This window comes from Eschrichtius robustus, chromosome 1 (genome assembly GCF_028021215.1).
Source record: "Eschrichtius robustus isolate mEscRob2 chromosome 1, mEscRob2.pri, whole genome shotgun sequence".
In the NCBI taxonomy this organism is placed as follows: domain Eukaryota; kingdom Metazoa; phylum Chordata; class Mammalia; order Artiodactyla; family Eschrichtiidae; genus Eschrichtius; species Eschrichtius robustus.
The window spans coordinates 59,950,105-59,974,471 of NC_090824.1; the positions used below are offsets into that span (position 1 = coordinate 59,950,105).

At 35.7% G+C, this 24,367-nt stretch overlaps 1 protein-coding gene across 4 annotated transcripts; it reads right to left on the minus strand.

Moving 5' to 3' along the window:
• Nucleotides 1–3,451: 3,451 nt before the first annotated feature.
• On the minus strand, nt 3,452–23,250 carry GEMIN2 (gem nuclear organelle associated protein 2). 4 transcript variants are annotated; one of them, XM_068545964.1, is made up of 11 exons: nt 23,090–23,243; nt 22,591–22,675; nt 21,107–21,196; nt 20,778–20,837; nt 18,268–18,375; nt 17,289–17,352; nt 16,204–16,265; nt 14,985–15,053; nt 11,802–11,912; nt 10,011–10,069; nt 3,452–3,874 (listed from the first exon to the last, which is right to left on the minus strand). In XM_068545964.1, the coding sequence occupies exons 1-11, from the start codon at nt 23,215–23,217 to the stop codon at nt 3,835–3,837; spliced, it is 876 nt and encodes a 291-aa protein (XP_068402065.1). In that variant the 5' UTR covers nt 23,218–23,243; the 3' UTR covers nt 3,452–3,834. The 4 variants fall into 4 exon arrangements, with proteins under 4 accessions (XP_068402065.1, XP_068402057.1, XP_068402075.1 ...); XM_068545956.1 differs by having other exon boundaries at nt 23,081–23,243; XM_068545974.1 differs by lacking the exon at nt 17,289–17,352 and having other exon boundaries at nt 16,204–16,248; nt 23,081–23,250.
• Nucleotides 23,251–24,367: the final 1,117 nt, after the last annotated feature.

Here is a 24,367-nt window from a genome sequence, read left to right on the forward strand (position 1 = left end):
TACATTTTATTCATCCTCTTTTGTCAACTTTATTTAATGCACATGAATGGCATGTTACAAGTTCTGAAAAATCAATAATCAGCTTAATTTTGTTTAGTATTTGATTAAAGTACCATTTTTTTCAAGAAACACTAAAGTTCACATAAATCAATATTCTAAGGCATATTATTTAGGAAACATTATTTTTAAAAATCTGGTAGGAATTTGGTAATATGTATAAGAAAATATAATCTTAAAATGGACACAGGTCAACTTGATCTTTCTCAATAATTTCTAACACGTTTTTATATCCTTGTCCCCAGGTGGCAAAACTGATAACCTGAACCACTTTTCATCTAATTTGGCCTCTAACTGGATTATTCTGCTAAGAGACACAGATGAAATAATCTTATTTTAAAAAGGAGAAATGAATACAACTTTAAGAAAAGTATTACTGCAAGTTAATAAATGCATAATGGCCTCCTGCCCAAAAGAAGTAATGAATCTTTTACGTGAAAACAAATACAGGAGCAATCTAATTTATTTGGTCCATGCTCGCACAGACCTGATTAAACTACCATTTGGTAGCTATTATTTTCAAAATAACTACCTCTAAATTCTGTATTTAAAATGTGTAATTTCTCAATGGACTTAAAGCTTTCTACCTGTGATAACAGTTGGAAAGATCTTCCTCTTCAATTTCTCATTAAAATCAGAAGATACTTTTAATTGTGAAAGGCTCGATAAACCCTAAAGCTACTGATATATTGGTAGTCTGCATATTTACAATTACATTAGTGGTTTATAATATTTTTTATTTGTTTCTACATTCCTGAAAAATATCCTTATGCCAAGTTGAGTTACTAGAAAAATAAGTTCTCAGTTAAATAGTAGAGATCCTACAGCTTGCTGGAAAATAGAGATGTAACTGCATTCAAATAATTTCTTATACCACTTGTCTTCTGTACATGCAAGATTGCCTTCTTTTTTATGTTTCTAGTCCTCAGGAAAGTTAATTCTTCTGTGTGAGTAGTGAACATAACCACATGCTCACCCGCTAGCTATGGAAGAGTTATACAAAAGTTAAAACAATAAATTGACACTTTACCTTTATTAAATCAGTCCCTAGCCCCACCCCCTAAAGATCAAATCAGCAAAGAATATGAGGTTATAACAAGGCTACTTGTGGTATTGGTTGGAAATCTAAACTCTTTATGGTAGACACAGCTGGCTGCCTACCCAATAGCCCCTCTCCCCTGTTCTAACAGAACCATCTTTGGTAGGAGTGCTCACCTAAAAAATTACATTTTCCAGCTTTCTTTATAAGTAGAAAATGTCATAACTCTGGTAAATGAAATATAAGTTGAGGGTTTCTGGTAACACCTTTCTCCCCTGACATGACAACAAGAAGTGGTGGTACCTTTTTATCCTCCCTGGAATGTAGATTCGAAGTAAGAGATAAAGCAACCAGATCATGACTAAAAAGATGAAAGCTATACACTAACATTGACGAAGGAGGAATCTGGATGCAGCCTAGGATATTTAAGATATTGGACAGCTGCTGTCCCAGCCCTGAATTTCTCAAACCAGAATCAGTTTATGAGAAACAAAAATAAATCCCTAATTTTTAAAACCTCACTTAAGTCAAGTTTCAAATGCAATATTAACTGATAGACTCATGACTTGCAACCCAACTCCTGGGAACTTACGGTCAAAGTAAGGAAAGAGTTATGTACGTACAGGTATTCACGGTAGCATTTTCTATATTGAATTAACACTGAAAACAGATTAGATATCCAACAATGAGAGAATGTTTAAATTACGGTAAAATACAACTTAGACTACTAGGCTACCATTTAAAAATCAGCTTTTTGAAGACATAATAGTAGAAAAGATTCAAATATAAAATTACATCTGTTTCTTTCATAAGTAGCGGAAAAACTATTGGTTGCCTGATCAACAGTTATTCCCAATCCCCTTTTCCTTTTCCATCTCCCATTAGAAAGACCGGAAAAGCTTACAATTTCATTTCCCCACTTTTCTTGGGGCTAGAGGTAATAATTTTATACACTCATGGCCAACAGGTGAACACAAATCCACTGTGGATATCTGGAGAAGGTTTTGCTTTTATGAGAAAAGGAACAGATGTGGAAGGCTCTGCCTCCTTCCCCCCTTTTCCTGTCTTGAATACAGACACATTGCTCTGCACTGCAGTGGCCATCTTACCACGAGGGAAAAGCTAAAAGACTCTCAGAGACCTTGGTATCGTGGAGTCACTGAACCAACGCCAGCTCCTCTAGACTTCCTGTTATGAGAGAAAAATAAATCCCTATTTGAAAAATCATTGCTACTTGGATCTTCTGTTGCTTAAAGTAGGAAACATTCCTACCTGATATAGAAATGGGTAAACTGGGACTTCCCTGGTGGTGCAGTGGTTAGGAATCCACTTGTCAACGCAGGGGACACGGGTTCAATCTCTGATCTGGGAAGATCCCACATACCGCGGAGCAACTAAGCCCGTGCGCCACAACTACTGAGCCTGTGCTCTAGAGCCCGTGGTCCACAACTACTGAAGCACGCGCACCCTACAGCCCGCACGCTGCAACTACTGAGCCCACATGCCTCAACTACTGAAGCCTGCGTGCTCTAGGGCCCACGTGCCTCAACTACTGAGCCTGCGTGCTGCAACTACTGAAGCCATGCACCTAGAGCCCATGCTCCGCAACGAGAAGCCATTGCAATGAGAAGCCCAGGCACCGCAGCGAAGAGTAGCCCCCGCTCGCCGCTACTAGAGAAAGCCTGTGCGCAACAATGAAAACCCAACACAGCCAAAAAAAAAAAGAAAGAGATAAATTGTAAGTGATATGAATAAAAGATGTGACAGGAAAATTAAAACAGTCGACCTTTTAGGGTACTACTGAAAATTACTTGTAAAGAAAACGTTTTGTTTATACAAGAAAACATTTAGGGGCTTCCCTGGTGGTGCAGAGGTTAAGAATCCGCCTGCCTATGCAGGGGACACGGGTTCAAGCCCTGGTCCAGGAAGATCCCACATACCGCGGAGCAACTAAGCCCGTGTGCCACAACTACTGAGCCTGCACTCTAGAGTCCGCGAGCCACAACTACTGAAGCCTGTGCGCCTAGAGCCCATGCTCCACAACAAAAGAAGCCACTGCAATGAGAAGCCTGCACACCGCAGTGAAGAGTAGCCCCCGCTCGCCGCAACTAGAGAAAGCCCACGCGCGGCAACGAAGACCCAACGCAGCCAAAAATAAACAAATTTATAAAAAAAAAAAAAAAGAAAGAAAGCATTCAAAAATAAAAGTATAGAGCTTAAAGGGAAAATGTTAGACTAATTTTGTTGCTGACTATGAATACACGTGCCATATAATCTAGATTATCTTAATTCTAAGGACATTTATCCATTGTCTTTTGTTTTGTTAAATAGTCAAACAAAATTTAGTAACCAAAACACATTTTCAATAGAATTTTATATGTGTATATGTAAATAAACAATGAAACAGCACCAACAACCTCTGTACAATTTCGTCATACAGTTTCTGTGCAGGATGCTTCACCAATAAATCATTCAGTTTGTTTTAAAAGCATGTGATTACAGAAAACTATTTAAATTGTTCAGCAAAAACTGGGTAACATCTTTCAAAGATACCTCAGATACTCATACCAACACAATCTATCTTCTGAATATCAACTTGAGTTGCACAGGTTAAGATGAAGACGCTTCACATAGTGTTGAAGATGTGATGCAATCTGTACTTGAACTGGCATTGCACTTCCTCAGACTCAGGCTGTCTTCATTACAAATATCTTCTATCCCTGAGAGATCAGCTATTATCAGGATGGCTCATCAGCTAAGTCACGTTGGTCAAAATACCTGGTGAAAAAAGAATTTACACAGCAAAGGAAATGATAAGCAAAACAAAAAACCTATGGACTGGGAGAAAATATTTGCAAATGATACGACCAACAAGGGTTTAATTTCCAAAACATATGAACAGCTCATACAAGTCAATAACAAAAAAACAAACAACCCAATCAAAAAATGAGCAGAAAACCTATATAGACATTTCTCCAAAGAAGACATACAGATGGCCAAAAGACACATGAAAAGATGCTCAACACTGTTAATTATTAGAGAAATGCAAATCAAAACTACAATGTGGTATCAATCACCTCACACCGATAAGAACAGCCATCATCAAATAGTCTACAAATAACAAATGCTGGAGAGGGTGTGGAGAAAAGGGAACCCTCCTTCATTGTTGGTGGGAATGTAAATTGGTGCAGCCACTATGGAAAACAGTATGGAGGTTTCTTAAAAAACTAAAAATAGAGTTACCATATGTCTAGCAATCCTGCTCCTGGGCACATATCCAGAGAAAACTCTAATTTGAAAAGATACACATACCCCAATGTTCATAGCAGCACTATTTACAATAACCAAGACATGGAAGCAACCTAAATGTCCATCAACAGGTGAATGGATAAAAAAGATGTTGCGAACACACACACACACACAAATGGAATATTAGCCTTAAAAAAGAATGAAATATTGCCATTCGCAGCAGCATGGATGTACCTAGAGATCATCATACCAGGTGAAGTCAGACAGAGAAAGACAAATACCATATGATATCACTTATATGTGGAATCTAAAAAATGATGCAGGGCTTCCCTGGTGGCACAGTGGTTAAGAATCCACCTGCCAATGCAGAGGACATTGGGTTTGAGCCCTGGTCTGGGAAGATCCCACATGCCGCAGAGCAACTAAGCCCATATGCCACAACTACTGAGCCTGTGCTCTAGAGCCGGCGAGCCACAACTACTGAAGCCTGCGCACCTAGAGCCCATGCTCTGCAACAAGAGAAGCCACTGCAATGAGAAGCCTGCGCACCGCAACGAAGAGTAGCCCCCACTCGCCGCAACTAGAGAAAAGCCCGCGCACAGCAACGAAGACCCAATGCAGCCAAAAATAATAAATAAATAAATAAATAAATAAATAGATTTATTAAAAAAATAAAAATAAAAAAATGATACAAATGAACTTGTTTACTAAACAGAAACAGACTCACAAACATAGAAAACAAACATAGCAACCAAAGGGGAAAGGCGGGGGAGAATAAACTAGGAGTTTGGGATTAGCAGATACCAACTACTATATACAAAATAGATAAACAAGGTCCTACTGTATAGCACTGTGAACTATATTCAATATCCTGTAATAAACTATAGAGGAAAAAAAATCTGAAAAAGAATATATATATGGATAACTGAATCATGCTGTTGTACACTAGAAACTAACACAACATTGTAAATCAACTATACTCCAATTTAAAAAAATTTAATGTATACTTAAAAAATTAATTGCAGCACTACTTGTAATAGCAAAAGACCACAAACAACCCAAATATCCATCAATAAATGGACTGACTGAATGAACTACGATATATCTACACAGTGGAAGACTATGAGGCTTTTATTAAAAAAAAAAAAAAAAGAGGAAAATATCTGCACTGCTACCATGTGATTTCCAGGATCTATTAAGTGAAAAAACAAGGTACAGAATGGAATGCTTAGTATGCTATGTTTTGTAGGCATCTGCAGGAATGCAGATATATTTATATATATTTGCTTATATTTTTTAAAAGAACAGTGAATGGAAGGATAAATCAAAAATTAACAATAAAATGGGTAACTACAAAAGGGAGAAAAGACGCTACAGAGGATAAAGGTGGATTCTAAAATGCTCCAAAATGTACCTTGAATTATAATTTTAACTTTGGAACAATGTAACTATTTTATGAAATTATAAAACAAGATTAAATAAAAACAGAAAATCACCAAATGAACCTTCTCCTATACTAGGTTGGTGGCATAACCACACAGAGGAGAATAATTTCAAGTGATCTTAAACATGATGTTCTGATATCCCTAGTGAGATATACCAGTGACAAAGAGAACTGCAAAGAATTTTTTAAATGTACAAAGTCAGAAAAACAAATATCGTATATTGACGCATATATGCGGAATCTGAAAAAACTGGTATAGATGATCTTATTTACAAAGCAGAAATAGAGACACAGACATAGAGAACAAACGTATGGATACCAAGGGGGAAAGGGGGGTGAGATGAATTGGGAGATTGCCATTGATATATATACACTGTTGATACTATGTATAAAATAGATAACTAATGAGAACCCACTGGATAGCACAGGGAACTCTACTCAGTGCTCTGTGGTGACCTAAATGGAAAGGAAATCCAAAAAGAGAGTATATATATATATATATATATATATATATATATATATACACATACATACATATAGCTGATTCACTTTGCTGTACAATAGAAACTAACACAACATTGTAAAGCAACTATACTCCAAAAAAAAAAAGAATTCTTAAACTGATTTCAATAGTTTTATTATCAGTAATATTGTTAGTATTGTTATTCTGAAACTATTATGTGAATATTACAGGATAAAGCCAAAAATTATGTTAATATTATTAGAAACCAGAATTTTGAGCATAGAAGAACAGAAATAAAACATTAAAGAAAAATCAAGTAGTCTTAACTTAGAACTGAAAATTAATTTGAACTCATGATTTTATTTTTCTCTTTCTAAAAACTACATAACTTCCTAGCTCTGTTCAGTGAAAAAGTCTAAATGCAATGACCAAACTAATAAAAACTAGCTTTCCTAATGTCCAAATTGTGGACTCCAGACACCATTTTCTACTTTAAAACAGGAACCAGCACTCCCAGGAGAAAAGATTGATTCCAGATCTGGAGCCAAGTGTCCAAGATACATCTGAGTCATCTTGGCTCAGAAAGAGAAAGGAAGAAAGAACGTAGAAAGGAAGAAAGCCGTAAAATAAAAAAGACCACTAAGGGTATATAACAAAAAGCATAAGAATTGATCTGAGGGGCTCCCAATGTCCAAAGACGGAACAACTTGAGCATCAAAAAGAATAATGGGGGCTTCCCTGGTGGCGCAGTGGTTGAGAATCTGCCTGCCAATGCAGGGGACACGGGGTTTGAGCCCTGGTCTGGGAAGATCCCACATACCGCGGAGCAGCTAGGCCCGTGAGTCACAATTGCTGAGCCTGCGCGTCTGGAGCCTGTGCTCTGCAACAAGAGAGGCCACGATAGTGAGAGGCCTGCACACCGCGATGAAGAGTGGCCCACACTTGCCGCAACTAGAGAAAGCCCTCGCACAGAAATGAAAACCCAACACAGCCATAAATAAATAAAAAAAAAAAAAAAAAAAAAGAATAATGACTGCAATATCCCTTTACCTGAATGCGATGGTCAACTTTATCACCACTAAAAGTGGGACAACTAGACATTATATGCTTCCTGATGTGACACAATAGCACACATAGAGTCTTGTCAAACAAACATACACATGACATATAATCAAGCCTCCAGACCTACCTACCAGTTTACAGAAAATTTGGAGGATAGATGAACCATTAAATACCATCATGAAGTTAGGTCAAAACCAAAATGTGGGAAATTTTACAAGTCAAAGGACCTGGTTTATTCAACAAAAAAATGGCAAGAAAAACCCAAGAGGTTGATGGGGATACTTAAGAGACATATTAGACAAATGTAATGAGTGCATCGCACTTGGATCCTGATTTGAACAATTCAAATGTAAAAAGACATTCTTGGGATAATTAGGGAACATGAAACATGGACTGGACATCAGATAATACTATGGAGTTATTATTAAATTTATTAGTTATTTAATAAATTTGTGATACAAATACTACAGTCATGTGTTTTAAAAGCCCTTATCAGTTAGATACACTAAAACAGGAGAAATGACATGTCCGAGATTTGTTTAAAATACAATAACAAAACAGTTGAAACTGGGTTATGGATTTATCTTGGGGGTTTATTCTACAATATTTTTATGGTTTAAACAACTCCATAATAAGAAGCTTAAAAAAATAATTACCATTGGTAAAACAATTAAGGCAGCTAACAGTTACTGGATCCTTTTTGAATGGGATCCCACTCATCTAACGAGGTATTTCTATGAATTAGCAGTTCTTGCCTTAAAGATACCCAAACAAACAAAACCAACAATAAAAAACCCTCTTGGGTTTTCTGTCATAACAATGACAGATATTTACATTGAAGCTGTTACTGCAAAGAGTCAAGGCCTATGTTATCTTTTTTCCAAGCTTGCTATAACCTTCTATAAGTTTTCCTAAGTGAAGTCTACAGAACTGTCCTAGAACTTTGTCCTAGAACTTTTCTGTCCTAGAACTTTTTTCCATTTTTACCTAACTTTCTGAGGGGAAAAAAAAAAATCATGACCCAATACACTTGGACATTTCTTCTCTCATAATTGCATAATATTATAAAATATCAGTCAGATGATATATTTAAGTTTCTGGTTCCATTAAGTACTAGCTTACTGAACCATCAATTATCGATACTTAATCTTATGAACTGGTGTCCTCATCTGTAAAGGAAAAAAAACCCTGAGTTGTTTTAAGGATTAGAGATACAGTATATTTGCGCCTAGGGCAACACTGTATCCTCTCATTTAATCCTTACTACCAACAGATGAGGTAGGTATTAATTTTGTTTGTGATCAGCATAGTTAAGGGCTTAGTTCTGGAGTTTGGATCTTAGCTCTGCCATTTACTAGTTCTGTGATTGTAAGAAAGTAATTTAACCTCCCTCTGCCATGGTTTCCTCATCTGTAAACTGATAATAGTACCTACCTTCTAAGGATTAAATGAGTTCCTACTTTGAAGCACTAAGAAAAATGCCTGGCACAAATTGCCAAGTAAGTGTTATTTATCATCATTAGCATAATTACTGTAGATCAAGAAATTACATGCTGAATGTGTGTACACTCTAAAAAAGTATCTTGTCTGGGGGAGGGAAAAATGAACACAGGATTACTTACCCTCCCAATATTAAAAATACTATAAAACTTTGAAAAGTTATTGGCATTGGAATAAAAACACTGACCAATGAACAAAAATATCAAGTCCAGAAAGAGACCTAAAATAAATATGTGTGTGTGTATATATATACACACACACACAAGAATTTAGAATATGAAGACATTTTCAAATAAATTCCAGGTGAAATTTTAATGTAAGAAATAAAATCAAATGTATACTAAATAAAAACATGCCCTGACTGAAAATGAACAAAGGACAGTAGCAATTAAAAAAAACTGCAATAAAATAAAACATATTCTACCCTTACTGATAATCATACAAAAGTAAATAAAAATAATTTATATCTTTTTATTATCAGAATGGAAATATTTATATCAACTGAAAACGCCCAGTGCTGAATAGGAGACGGGCACTCTCATTGACACTTTAGTGGGAACACAGAGTGGTATGATCTTTCTGGAAGGCAAACTGGCAATAAATATATCGGTTTTAGAAGTACATGCAAGCCCTTGGGACTTCCCTGGTGGCACAGTGGTTAAGAATCCGCCTGCCAATGCAGGGCACACGGGTTCGAGCTCTGGTCTTGGAGGATCCCACATGTGGCGGAGCAACTAAGCCCATGCGCCACAACTACTGAGCCTGCGATCTAGAGCCCGCAAGTGACAGCAACTGAGCCCGTGTGCCACAACTACTGAAGCCCGTGTGCCGAGAGCCCATGCTCCACAACGAAGAGTAGCCCCCGCTTGCTGCAACTAGAGAAAGCCCTCGCGCAGCAATGAAGACCCAACACAGCCAAAAATAAATAAATAAATATAAATTTTAAAAAAAGAAAGAAGAAATACATGCAAGCCCTTTAACTTATTTCTAGGAATTTACCCTTTGGAAAATATAGAGCTGTGTGTACAAGGATCTTCAATGCAGCATTATTTATAGAAAAAAACTAGAAATAAAGGGAATTGTGATAACACAATATTGTTTCCTTATACCTCAACTTCCTCATTGTAAAATGGAAACAATACTCTCTACCACCATTAATAATGCTATCATAAAGCAAGAAGCCAAGGATTACTTACCTGCTGACCAAGCAGATTAACAAATTCAAAGCAGGAACCCTCTCATCATCTTTGCTGTCCTAAAAAAAAAAAAAAAAAAGAAAAAAGAAAAAGTTTAAAATGTAGTCTGTTATCCCTTAATATTTTTGAAACAAGTTTCAAGATGGAAAACATGAGCATTTTATTAGAGGACAGTAATAATCACAGGGAAATAGAAAATGTCAAAGAAAAAGGAGAAACTGTAGAGTTAATGATTCCTTGGAAAACATCTAAGATCATCTTTTAAAGAAAGGTCCTGAATAGGTCCTGAAAAGAAATAAGAGTTGAGGGCTCTAAGGAGGATAACTTGGGAGAGATCTTCTTCCTGGTTCCAAGTACAGGAGCAAAAAAACCCTGTGTCCTAACTGGGCAATAAGGGAAAAAAATTATATAAAAATATTTTAAAGAAAATATTCCAGATCAGAATTCTCAATTACGATGGAAGTATTTCCTGAACTATACATTTAAAGTTCACTTTAAATATCTGTTAAAATGACAGACCTAAGACACATGGAAGGTAGTCTTACAGAGTATGAAATTTATTTTTATACATTTCAAGGAACAGTCACAATAACTCACTGAGTAATGTTATAACAGACATGTCATACATTATTCAAACTTGGGACACACTTCAATGATGTCAGCATATTCAATTCCTTTATGTGCCAAGAACTTAACAATATGAATAAAACATACTTCCTGCTGATAGCACAGAAGAGGAAATATCCATATCAGCTTTAATTAAAGGAAAAATGTGTTAAGTGTCATAAAAAAGATACAAAGCATACTGGAAAAATAGAGGATTGAAGAGATTCTTTTTAATCGTGAGATTCAGGGAAAGTATCACAGAAAGTGATAGGATACGAGCCAGACTGTGAAAAGTAAATGGTATATAGATGCAGATTAGAAGAGGGTGAAAAGGCACTTCTGGAGAGGGAATAAAGTCTAGGAACATAGCTTAGGGAATATTTAATGAGTAACAAGTACATCTTGCTCAGAGTACAGGCCATATCAGTTAGTTTGTGCCATATCGTGGATATTTAATGAAAATATTTTGGAGTAGTCAATGAAGAACAAGTATACATTTTGTGGAGGAGAAAAGAGGAATAAAAAAAAAATCAGAAGTGGACTTAGTCTGGCATCAAATTAATTTATACTGTAATGCTGCAGGTATGAGTTAGAGGAAGGGTCTGATTGGAGAAATTCAAAACAATTATTATGCCAGAGACTGTTAGTTGACCACTCTGGCTTCTTGACTCCCCTTATTATTTAGCAAATGAACCTCATTTTTAGCTGGACACACTGTCACCCAACTAAAGTAAACATTTCCCATAGTTCCTTATGATGTGACTAAATTCTGGCCAATGAGCTATTTTGGCCAGATGTGCTTGTAGAACCTCTGGGAAGGCTCTTGAGAGGGGATGACCTTCTTCCCTTCTTTCCAGCTTCCTATAGTGAAATATAATGTCTGAAGCTCCAGCAGCCATCCTGGATTATGAGGTGAGCTTGAGGATGGAAGCCACATGTGGCAGAACTCAAAGGCCTGGGTCGCTGCCATCTTAGATCTAATCTGCCTACCTTCAGACTCCCTTTGTCTGAGAAAAGCACTTACGTTTTATTTAAGCTACTGTTATTTTGGACTCTTCTATTATGTGACTAAATCTAATCCTGACTAATCAAATATTCCATGTTTTCCTGTTTCATTGAAATCGTTCTTTACCACCACATAAATTGGTGAGCGCTTCTGGTTTGAAATATTAAGTTTGAACTTACCACTAAAAGCCTCACTTCAGAGCACCTTCTTGCAAGCTGCCGAATCAGTGAATGAGCCTCCGGTAATAAAGGTTTTTCAAGACAAGCCAATAAAGCATAAAGCCATCTTCCCTATATAGAATTTAAAAAAGTAATAAGTAAGCAAACTGAACTGTAAGTTTAACTTATAATCACTGAATTGTACCTCAGAAAGGTCATATCAAATTATGTTTCCACCAGCAGTATATATGACTGAGTTTATTCAGAGCAACACATCACTTTAGGGGAAACCTGAAGAATATTAGAACAAAGCTTAAATAGCAATTTGTGTAACACACTAAGCTCCTCAAGCAACCCCAAATCAATAAGACTTTTTCTTAAACAAAAAGATTCACATCTGGGGGTGGGTGGGATAAATTGGAAGACTGGGATTGACATATATATATACTATTGATACTATGTATAAAATAGATAATGAGAACCTACTGTATAGCACAGGGAGCTCTACTCAATGCTCTGTGGTGACGTAAATGGGAAGGAAATCCAAAAAACTAACACAATATTGTAAAGCAACTATACTCCAATAAAAATTAATAAAAAAAATAAAATAACATTAAAAAAAAAAGATCCACATCCAGGTTTCTTTTATAAAGAGTGAGAGGGACTCTCTTCTACACGAAAAAAGCTAGTATACATTTAAACTTGACTCAAACTTTCTGGGATAAATTTACAATATAAAGCTGGCATTCAGGTATTCAAATGGCCTCTACACTTAGAAGGTGCTTAAATCTCTACTGATTGTCTAAGATGTATCTATACTGCAAGATTCCTTTTCTCAAAGTCAGTGAGCACACTGTGACAATACTAAAAAATAAAAGCAAAACTAAATAGCTGAAAACCTTCTTTAATAACATCACACTTAGTTGGCAAAATAAGGTGGTATTTCTCAAAAAATATTAGACAAGTAATCCCAAGTAAAGAAATAATTAAAAGGTCCCTTTTTCTTTTTGCTAGTTTATGATAAGCAAACTTCCTGTGACACAAGTTTTTTTTTAAAACATTGGTATTCTCAGTACTAGAGTTCTAATGGTATGGTTACTTAGAGGAATTGAACACTGTTGATTTAAAAGACAGACTACTCAAAATAAAACTCAAAGGATTAATCAGGTTAAAATTTAGTAAATCAGCTATCCCTGGTTCAGAAACACTTTAATGGTTCCTCTGGCAAATATAGCCACACTTTTCAGTAATACATTTTCATTAAATTAACAGGAAAAGCCAAAATTATCACCCTCTTGAGTGGGTAATCTTTAAAAGCTAAAAAAAAAAGTCCCAAAAATCTTACAATAGAGTTAAAAAAATAAAGATTAAAGGAAGAGAAGGAAAATACATCAGATAAATAATACTGCTAAAAGGTCGCTATCAGACAGGAAGAACTGATATAGAATTTAAAGCTCAATATCTAGATTCCAATGAAAAAGTAGCCTAAAAATATGAACTAAGTTATCTATTGAAGATGCAGCTAATATATCAACCCATGGAAAAAGTTTTGTTTCACTGATAATGAAAGAAACATAAATTATATTCACTTTGAAGTACTACTATATATTTACTAAATTTGAAAAACCAAAACAAATTTTAAAGTGATAGCTTGAACCACATGGAATTGTTGAAAATCAAATGTTTCTAACCTACAAAAAGGGAAATTTCATATGGTTCAACTTAAAGTAGGGTTGTAGGGAAGAGAAATTTAAGATCCATTGCTGATGTCATTATACATGGGTTCAATTCTTCTGGAAAGCAAGCAGGATGTAACAAAAGCTTATAAAACCTTGATCCAATAATTCTATTCTAGAAATATCCTGAGAAATAATAAAAAAGAAAATCAGTATAAATGTTTATGATTTAGTCATGATTGTAAAATATAAGGAAGAATCCAAATGGTCAATAATGAGAATCAAAGTAAACCACAGACATTTGGACAACGGCAATTATGTGAATTACATTATCATATAGAAATATATATGTGAAATGTGAGCTAAAAAATCAGAATACATACATTAGTAACAACTATGTAAAAGACATGTCTGACCACTCAATCGAAAACAGTGATTTAAGCATGGATTTTTTTCCCCTTCAAAATTACATGTTATATGGTAGAGATTTAAAAGAATGAAAATATAAAAATAAAAAACGAAAATCTATTAATAAAGAATATAATCATTACACTTATGGAAGAGACTTATCTAAGCCACCTGGCTGAATGGCAGGCTGGGAAACTTATACACTGTACTGTAATGTTGCTTTAATCTGTCTCTCCCAGCAGACTGTAAGCTTCTGGAGGGCAAAGATTATATCATCTATTTTGACAGGAAGCTTTGGAGCCTCAGATACACTCTTTTGCAAATACCCTCAATTGTGAAAAATATTTGTTTTTTAAATTAAATCTAACTCCAAAGGATGATAAAATTTCTTATTAGGGGATTAGGTGGGTAATTCATTTATATAATGTCTACCAAATTTACCCAATTTTGAAGGTGAAAAGTAAGCTGTGAGCATAAAGCAATAAAATAGAGGGGTAATACAGCACAGCTGTTGAGAGTATAGCCTGACTGCCAGGGCATGAGTCTCAGTTCTGCCCCTTATAATCTGTGTGACCTCAAGCAAGTTACTAAATTCCCATGTGCTCCAGTTTCCTCATCTGTAAAATGGAAATAACAGCTCATAGGTTATCAAAGGATTCAAGGAGTTATTATATATAAAATCCTTAGAACAATGCCTGGCACATATATTTGCCATTATTGGTGTTTCTGATATTCTTTTGTGAACTGGATTTCAAAGCCATTTTAGAAAATGCATTTCAAAGTCCTTTAGATCAGTGCTATTTGAAATGGGGTGTGCAGACTGGTAGCCAGTCTGTTTGTTGCTGATCTGTGACAAGATAAGCAGCTTCTCCCAGGATATAAATCAACTATTTAGTTGACTTTTTTTTCCCAATGCAAGACTATCTCAATGAAGGAAGTAGTATGTTGATTTACATTTTAGTGTAATTTCCTTATTTTACTGCAAACAACCATTGCTTGCGTTACACATATAGTTGTATGTATATGTATAATACATATACATAAATAATGTAGAGCCATATCTTATATATAAGTATATAAATTTTGTCTGCATTATGAAAAGAAAAAGATGCAGTACTACCAATTCTGGAGTAAAGTCTCTTTCTCCAAACCAATTACTCAGATATTCCAAGACACTAGTTACTGTTGCCTAAAAAAAGGGGGGAAAGAGATGAAAGAACAGTATTAGTAATACAACACTAACAAGTTCAACTTGAGTTTCATTAAGTTCAGTTAGAAAGCAATTTCTATGTTTAAAATGGCCTCATTCTTTAGGTTTCCAGAGAAACCTGTGACTCTATTTAGTAATTTGATTAGATGGCACACTCAGTGAGAAGAGGCTTTGTAGACAAATATTCTTATATACTTTCAATTATCAATACCTTGGTTTAAATCCTAGGATTTAGTTTGTAACTACTAATTTAGTTCAGAACTACTTTAAAAAAAATTCCACATACTCTTAAAAAAAACCCTTTGCATAAATATCTTCAGCTTATTTTCATTAAATCAGAGCACAAATCTAAAGACAAAGTTAGCTAGAGAAAGATCAGTTTTAAGCTATATAGATAGAATTATCCAACTGTTGAAAATATTCACAGGCTTATTCAAATATAGATGGACACTTACAGAAATCACTCTCATCAAATTTAGTATAACTACTCCAGTACCTTAATGTAAATGATCAAGTAAGTAAAACTGTCAGCCAGTATATGATTTACAATAGAGTATGACTGTTATCTTCCAAGGGTACCCAATGCTATGTGAATGCAAAACAATCAAAGTTTTCATTTGCTCTTTAAATGGATAACAGAGTTCCTAGCTCTGAAGACTGAAGAACCAAAATCCATATTTCTCCCCTTTTGATCCAAGAAATTCAAATTTCATTCTTAATGAAGTGTGTAGGACATCTGGAACTAGAAATAGCAATCTAACCTTAGTATTTATTTCAAACCTCAGAATCTAAGACTTATAACTGAAATATGTACATATGACTAGTTTAGCACCATGATCAAGAGCATGAGTTCTGAAATTAGATCAACCTGGGATTGAATTCCAGTGTTGCCATTAAAACTTGCTGAAAAACCACCTGCAAGTAACTTAATCTCCAATTTTGTTTCCCCCTCTATTAAAAAATGGATATTAATAATAATTTCCCATATAGGGTTGTAGTAAGGATTAAATAAGAACTGTTAAAGAGTTTAGGACAGGGTCTTGCATACTGTAAATATTCAGTAAATGTATTCAAATACCTTAACAAACATTGCAAACAAAAGAAGGCATAAATTCTTATTAGATTTTACCTGATTCATTCTGCTAACAATACTAAGCAAGGGAGGAAAACCAATCTGAAAGAAAAATGAGACTGAAATTTACTAAATGGTATTATGGGGGCAGGGGGTGCATTTTTTTCAAACTGGTGAATTTCTCAACACACTGTTTTTTAAAAACAAAAAATAGATAAAAGTAAATTCTTTCATTGTCCATTACAATAAAACATTCCATGAACTATTATGTTGGTAATGCCCAAGAAAATAATGTCTTGAAATTTGAATATGTAAATTTAAAAATAATGATTTTAGTAATTAGTATGTTAAAGCATGAAATTGAAAAAAATGATATTATGATACTAATATGTTGTACACACTTTTAAAATCTTTAGCTAAAGCTAACATTTTCAGGAATTAAGGGCACTTGAATGAGTTCTTTCAAAACTAATCTGCTTCAACTAAAAAGTACTTTGGAGTTAAATGTTGGGAGCCTTGATTATGAAAACAGTACTGACTTGTGAGAAACTGAAGAGGACATGCATTAAACTCTTGTGTCCTTAAATGGTTCTTTCACGTGGTATATATTTCACTTGTATGTATTTTGTAATAACAAACTAAATAAATATATATTAATTCTTTATCAAATTAAAACATTTTGAAATGTAATATACATTAGGGATATTATACAAAAGAACATATGTTGTATAAGAAATAGTGTTAAATTAGCTCCCTTAGAGATCTGAATCTGTCTACACTCCCACCACATGTGTAAGAGGGCCCGTTTTCCCAGCCCTTGTTAACACAGTGTGTCAAACTTTCTTTACCAATATGTTATCTGAAAAATGCCAGCTCAGTGGAGTTACAAGCAACATTTTTATTATAAGTGAGTTTGGGCATCTTCCATTATAAGAACAATTTGTATTTCCTTCTTCTGAGATGTCTCTTTATATCCATTGCCTTTTTTTTTTAACTGGGGTCTTGGTCTTTTTTAGTGATTTTTGGAGGGTTTACATTCGCAGGATAAACTAATTTTAAATGGGAAAAACACAATGTAGCACCACATAGAAATCAATAAATACCTATTCAACAGAACAGAACAACATAGTATAGGGAGTTACCAGTAATGCAGATGTGTGCAGTGGGTTCCATAAGAACATCTGCAAACTTGAGGGCAGGTGAATCCTGAAGGACAAGAAGCAGCTGGCCACATAATTTATGATTAAAATAAAGCCATGTGAAATTTAAATATACCCTCAGCATTTTACCTCCAGAATATGCAATTTACTAAGCATTTTTAAATACCTAATTGTGTCATATGTTTTCCTTTGTTTCCCTGACTACTCATAACTCATTATTTGACCCACGTCTAATCATTAAAAAAAAAGAATCCTGGGACTTCCCTGGTGGCGCAGTGGTTAAGAATCCGCCTGCCAACGCAGGGGACACAGGTTCGAGCCCTGGTCCGGGAAGATCCCACATGCCGTGGAACAACTAAGCCCGTGCGTCATAACTACTGAGCCTCTGCTCTAGAGCCCATGTGCCACAACTACTGAAGCCTGCGCGCCTAGAGCCTGTGCTCCGCAACAAAAGAAGCCACCACAATGAGAAGCCCACGCACAGCAACGAAGAGTAGCCCCCGCTCGCCGCAACTAGAGAAAGCCCCCGCGCAGCAACGAAGACCCAACGCAGACATAAATAAATAAATAAATAAAAATTAAAAAAAAAAAAATCCTAACTCACAAAATTATTAAACAGCTAAAACACATTGTTTTAGAAACTAGGCTGCCAATTTTTAAGTCAAAAAGCCAATAAACTAAGAGAAAATACTGGCAAATATTTTCTGTAGAGAGCCAGAAAGTAAATATTTTAGGCTTTGTAGGGTACACACTGTCTCAGTCACATATTATTTATTTATTTATTTTTAAACAACCCTTTAAAAACATAAAAACCATTATGTTTTTATGTTTAGCTCATGACTATACAAAAAAAAAATCTGCACACTGGATTTGCCCTAGGTTGTAGTTTGCTGAGTCTTTATACTAAATCATGAACCAAAATTATGACCTTTTTTTTTTGTTTAGCCACATTATCACCTACTTGTACATAATCAATTCCAGGACTTTCACTTGGTGCAACAGCCCCTTCAGCATATAACCTCTCACCCAGACAAAATTTTTTCCAGCCTTCTTCATCTTCAGATTTTGGCTAAAAGAAAAAAAAAAGAACTTACTTACTCCTATGTATTTTTTTTTTATACTGAGCAGTGAAAAAAGAAGTGAGGATTCCTCCATATTCCCACCACCTCAACACAAAGATACAGTGCCTGTTATGGAGTGAACTGTGTACCCCCAAAATCTGTATGTTGAAGCCCTAACCTCCAGAATAGGATTATTGGGAGACTGGGCCTTTATAGCTGTGATTAAGTTAAAATGAGGTGGTTAGGGAGGGTCCGAAGCCAATCTGACCAGCATCCCTGGAAGAAGAGGAAGTCTGGACACAGAGACATTAGGGATGGGCGTGCACACAGAAGACCATGTGAGGGCACAGCAAGGAGATGGCCACCTGCAAGCCAAAGAGAGAGGCCTTGAGAGAGACCCACTTACACCTTGATCTTAGACTTCTAGCCCACAAAGCGGTGAGAAAATAAATTACTGTCTGCTAAGCCACCAGGTCTGTGGTGTTTTGTTATGGCAGCCCTAGCCAACCAACACAGTACCCAAGAGGTCACACCATAGATGGGACATGTTTAGTTTGGATCATACTTTAATGGACACTAACAAGCAAGAATGTGTTCAAAGGAAGGTGATAAAGATGGAAATTGGTATGGAAAAAAAAATACACTAAGAATGATTACAAGAATGAAGTATGTTCATCCCATGGAAGGAGACATGATTACATACCCCACATACTGAAAGGGCTGTCCAATTAAAGAAGGAGTAGATTTATTCTACATTGTCAGATGAAAAAAAGTAGGACCATTCAGTTCAATATGGCTACCTTAACAGAACAATTAAAAATTTTTTCCTAAAAAATTTATTTGTTTATTTAAGTATAGTTAATTTACAATATTGTGTTAGTTTCAGGTGTGATTCAGTTAACAGAACAATGGGTTTATTTGGGCACATCACCTTGCAAATTATTTTACATATATGTGCAGTTTTTCCCCCACCCCGAGGATAAACAGCTTTCATTAGATTCTCAGAATGAATATGAGACCCCTAAAACATAAAAACCCATTGTCCTGGAACAATTCATCTTTTCCCATTACTCCACTGGTCAGAGACTGTTTCTGCTTCAGGTAGCATTGAAAACCCTAATTATTAAATATAGTGGGTGCTTAATAAATGATTGGATCAATTGATCAATCAATGTTCATATTTACATAGTTGCTATCAGAGCATGCTTTAAAAATTCATTTTATTATTTACATAATGTTTACATCTGCCATGATGAACACATGTTATTGCTATGTAATAGTCTACTGTTTTGATGGATGATCCTCATTTATTGAATCAATTATGTTCAGTCATTTCTTTCTTGACAAAATTATATTGTCATAATGTTACTGATGAGCTTCTTTTTGAATTAGTAAGTAGGTACCCAAAAGTCCTTAGACTGAGCAAGAAAAAATATATCTACCTACCTACTGCCCTCTCCCTCTTCTTACTAGGAGGCCTCACAGCACAGTGAAAGGCTTTAGAGTCAGACAAAGTTCAGTCTGAATCTCAGTTATACCTTTTATGAGTTAAATGATCTTGGGCAAGTGATGTTAGTGTCTACCACACTTTTCCTAGAGCAGAGCTTCCAACTGGTATACAGAAGCATATAGAGAGGTTACACTGAATCTCTTAGCTTTCAGCTGGTAGTTTAGGCTATGGGAGCAGCCTCTTCCATTTATCCCAATGTGTCATCGCATAAAAGATGTTAGGAAGCACTGCCTAGAAGAAGCTTCTAAAATCTGAAATCTGTGAACCACGTGAAACTGTGAGCAAAATTGTATGCATAGGTACATTTTTTCCCTCTGAAAATAAATACCTTTCATTTGATTCTCAGGAAAACTATAAGACTCCCTAAAAGGTTAAAAGTACTGTCCTGGAACAATGTATCCACCTCTTCCCCAACACCCTTTTTATACAGTAGTCCACATATAGCATATTTACTAAAAAGCTTAAAATTATATCTAGGATGATAAAGTAAGAAATACTACTTTCCAGTAAGCATGACCAGCTTTACTAAAATGTCACTCACTGATACTGGCACCATTACCTCATGAGGAAAATCCAATATGCCTTTATTCAATCTTTTTGTAAATACTGAAAATGTATTTAATTTCCTAAAAAGCAAATGTCTAGAAGAACCTTTAAAAACCTGTAAAGACCGATCCAAAGTCTCTCAAGATGTAGATTAAAACTGTCATAAAAATAACTTGCATTACTGACTCTATCCTTTTCAGGCTACTAAGATAATGGAACTGTTACTATTAATGATAGATGGGAGAGAATGAAAATAATATGGATTAAGCAAGTGAATCTTTAAGAACTGGAAGTAAATACAGACTATATCAAATAGTTATACACTGTACAATCTAAACAGAGAAACTTACATACCATGGTCACATTACTATCCAACTGCTGTGATTTCCAGTGACTTCTATGTCTGTTCACACTCTAAAGGAAGATAAAGTAGACAAATGATCTTCAGAGAATGGATAACTCAAAAGAAAGCAATTGCTGCACAACATTCTAACAATTCTAAAACTTGGAAAATATGTTCAACTGTATTATGTCTAATGATTATAATAATTTGGTAATTGATTCATGAATATTCTTATCTTTATACACTAGAAACCCAAATTTTTCCAGCTACAGTCTAAGAACAGAAGTAAGTCTGAGGGAGGGAGGGGTTTAATTTGATTAAATGATTAAAGTACACCTACCTGCCGAACAGTTGAAAACTGTGCCACTTGCTGCTGTTGCCACTGAAGAGTGGGGGAATATCCTTCAGGAGCAGGTTGGCATCCTGAAAGCTAGAGATCAGTTCATAAATGTTAGAATCAATGTTAGTGTTATAACTAGAATCTCATACCTCTGCAAAGTAAAAGCAGAATCAAGATGAAAAGTGAATAATAAAGCGAATAAGACGATACAAGAAAGACAGTATTTTTTGCAGATGTAAAAAAGGAGGCAACTCACTTTACTATTTACGTCTGAGTTTAAAACATTAGGAAAAGACTCTTATATAGTCACTTTAGTAAGAGCAACCTGGAATGGTTTATAGTTGGAGTTTCTAAGAAATCCACATGACAGGAGACTCGAAGGTATAATCTAGTCCTACCTTTCTACTGAATATAATAGCAAAACAGTTTGAAACAAAGAGAGATATAAACCAAATAAAGAATTTTGGTATGAGCAGAACGTACTCAAATAATTTCAGATGCTTGACTTTATAAGGGCTACTTCTACTTTCCAAAACAGCACAGAGGTCACAACTGATCACATACTGCCTTGAAATAAAACTTAATGTGGTCACTTTTTAAAAGCCAGATATACAAGATATCATCTTCCATCAACTAAAAACTTCTGAAAAGGAATTATATGAAACATTATAGTGTCTGAATTTAAACCTCCTGATTATAAACATCAGATAAAGGAATTACTTAGAACATAAAAGAAAAAGGAATTATCACAATTTAAAAACTGCTGCTCTCCTTCCACCTTTGGTTAAATAGCACCTCCTAAAACAGACCTTCTGTGGCTACTCTAAAGTAGTTCTCCCAGTTACTTATTGGTCATTGTATGTTACTTTTTTTCACAACAATGGTCGCAGTATGTAATTAATTTGGTTTTTTTTACCATCTTCCTCAGGAGAACGTAAACTCCACAAGGGTAGGGACATTTTCTGTCTCATCCTCTGTTGTATTCCCAGTGCCTGGCACAATACAGTTGTTTAGTAAAATATGTGTTGGATAAATAAATGAATGAAAAGGTTCACAGTGGGCAAGTAGGTAGAAAAGTGTGATATTTGGGTTTCTATTTTTAAAAAACAAAACCCAGTCAAATTCAAAACATGCAAACTACACTAAGATTAAACATCAGCCTGATACTAATTATGAACTGAAAAAAAGGTACCTTAAAAATAAAGGATAGCATAAGTAACCTATTGAAAGACTCCTTTAGGATTGGATCATGTTCCTGAAGTATTATGAGCAAATCTCCACGAATGCCAGGGTTACTGAAAGCCTCTCTGGAGGCAGTAAATGCCAGCTGTCCTTTTGGGGGGAAAAGTACAACTTAGTACGGAGTAATCAAATCTTACCTACATCGTAACTGATACTGTCTGATACTGTCTGGCACTATAGGAGAGCCTTGGTCTTTTAATTTGTGGGAGGGAAAAAAAATCCCGACCGGTAATAAAACTCACAGAAACATTCACACTTTGCTTCCTTTTCAACTTCTTTGGGTCAATTTGAGCTACCACAACATCTGGACATTGAGCTGCTTCGATCCTACAAATAAGAAATAAGTACAAAAAACGTGATTACTATTGTTCATGTGTAGTAAAACAAGCGATCCACTTCTACGGTTCATTATTAAATCAGAAAAAAAGTTCAGAATTGCAATCGAAGTACTAAACAATGTATTTCTGAAATTATGTTGACTGAAAGCAAGATTTCTTATGTGGAAGAAATCTAAGAGCACCTATCTTGTCACAAGTAATCAGGTTTAACAAAGTTAAGTTCATAGAAACTCGCTCACGCAAAGATGTAATCAAGGAATCTTGTTCCGACAGTGGATGGGGGACGGGAACAGAGGTGGGGCTTTATCACACTTAAGGGTCGAGCCAGGCACTGGGCGCTGTGCCCAGGGGCGGAAGGACAACCAGCCCACCCGCAAAGGGTCAAATCACTCACTGGACCCGCCTTAGGTATTCTTGGGGAGTCCTCGGAGGTACGTTGGGATCAAAACTGTCTGTCAAGTCGCAGGGCTCCACTGGCAACAGCCGGGGCATCAACTCTTCCACCGCAGATTCCGCAGGTACCCACGCCATAGTTTTCAATCCGGCCTGTCCCACCCAGCGCATGCGCCAGGTCTGGGTCACAGCGCAGGCGCACATGTTGGCACCTTTGGCGCGGTGTTGAGCAAGAGGCTGGGCTTGGGGGTGTAACTGCGCATGAGCGAACCTGCTGATTGTCGTAAGGTTAAGGCTCCGGTGGGGTAATGAAGACTGCGGGGTTAGTTCCTCGTAAAAGTAGTTCGGAAGTTTTTCTGGGTATTACGCTCTATACTCTTCTAAGACTGAGGGTTATTAACTTTTGTGCATCCCTAGTAGTGAGGGAGCTTTAAATGTTTTTTAAATTAATGACCAGGTTACTGTGATTATCATTTATTGAGCTCTAAATTCTTAAACCGCTGGTAGACGCAGCTCATGCATTTCCTCATTTAATTTTTACAACATTTTGACGTAAGCGGTATTACCCAGGTTTTGTAGGGGAGGAAATCGACCGAAAGAGGGGTTAAGTACTACAATCGTAACTTTCTCCGAAAGAGGAAAACCAATTCCAACTCAGATTTATCTGACGCCAAATTAATGTCAAATTAATTTCCCAGAGGAATTTCTTGTGCTTGGCTGCGCCAAAGATCACTTTATATTTATCTGAAGTGAATATTACTACTAGAGTAGCCATCACTTTTTCAGAAATATCTCTTTCCTTAGTGCAAAGAATAAAGTTAATGCCAACACCTAGAAGTTATTATCATTATTAATCTTAGGGCCAATCTTGTGAGGGGGTACTTTATTTCCATTTTGCAGGTGAGGAAACAAGGCAGAAATGGATTAAGTTAACTTGTGCTGGTCACAAATTGCAAGAAACAATGACAGTACTATATCTCAGTTTTTCTTAACAAGCTGTGAGTGAATACAATTGACTTGTTTTCTAAGGTTTGTTTGTTTTTAAGGCTTTTTTTTTTCTTTTTCTTAAAGCACTGTCTTTAGCTTGCAAGCAATTGATTTCAAAACCAGAATGTAACTTTCTAAATTGGAGACAAAGTAAGGACAGTCCTTAGGTTAAGAGCTAAAGAATTAGTGCTTATGAATGGTAACTAAATAATTGGGAGACTTGGAAAGAAACTGCCAGGCTGCAGTCAAACTAGAAAATTATTTGGTTAAAAATTTTACTGATTTTGGAAGAAACAAGCTT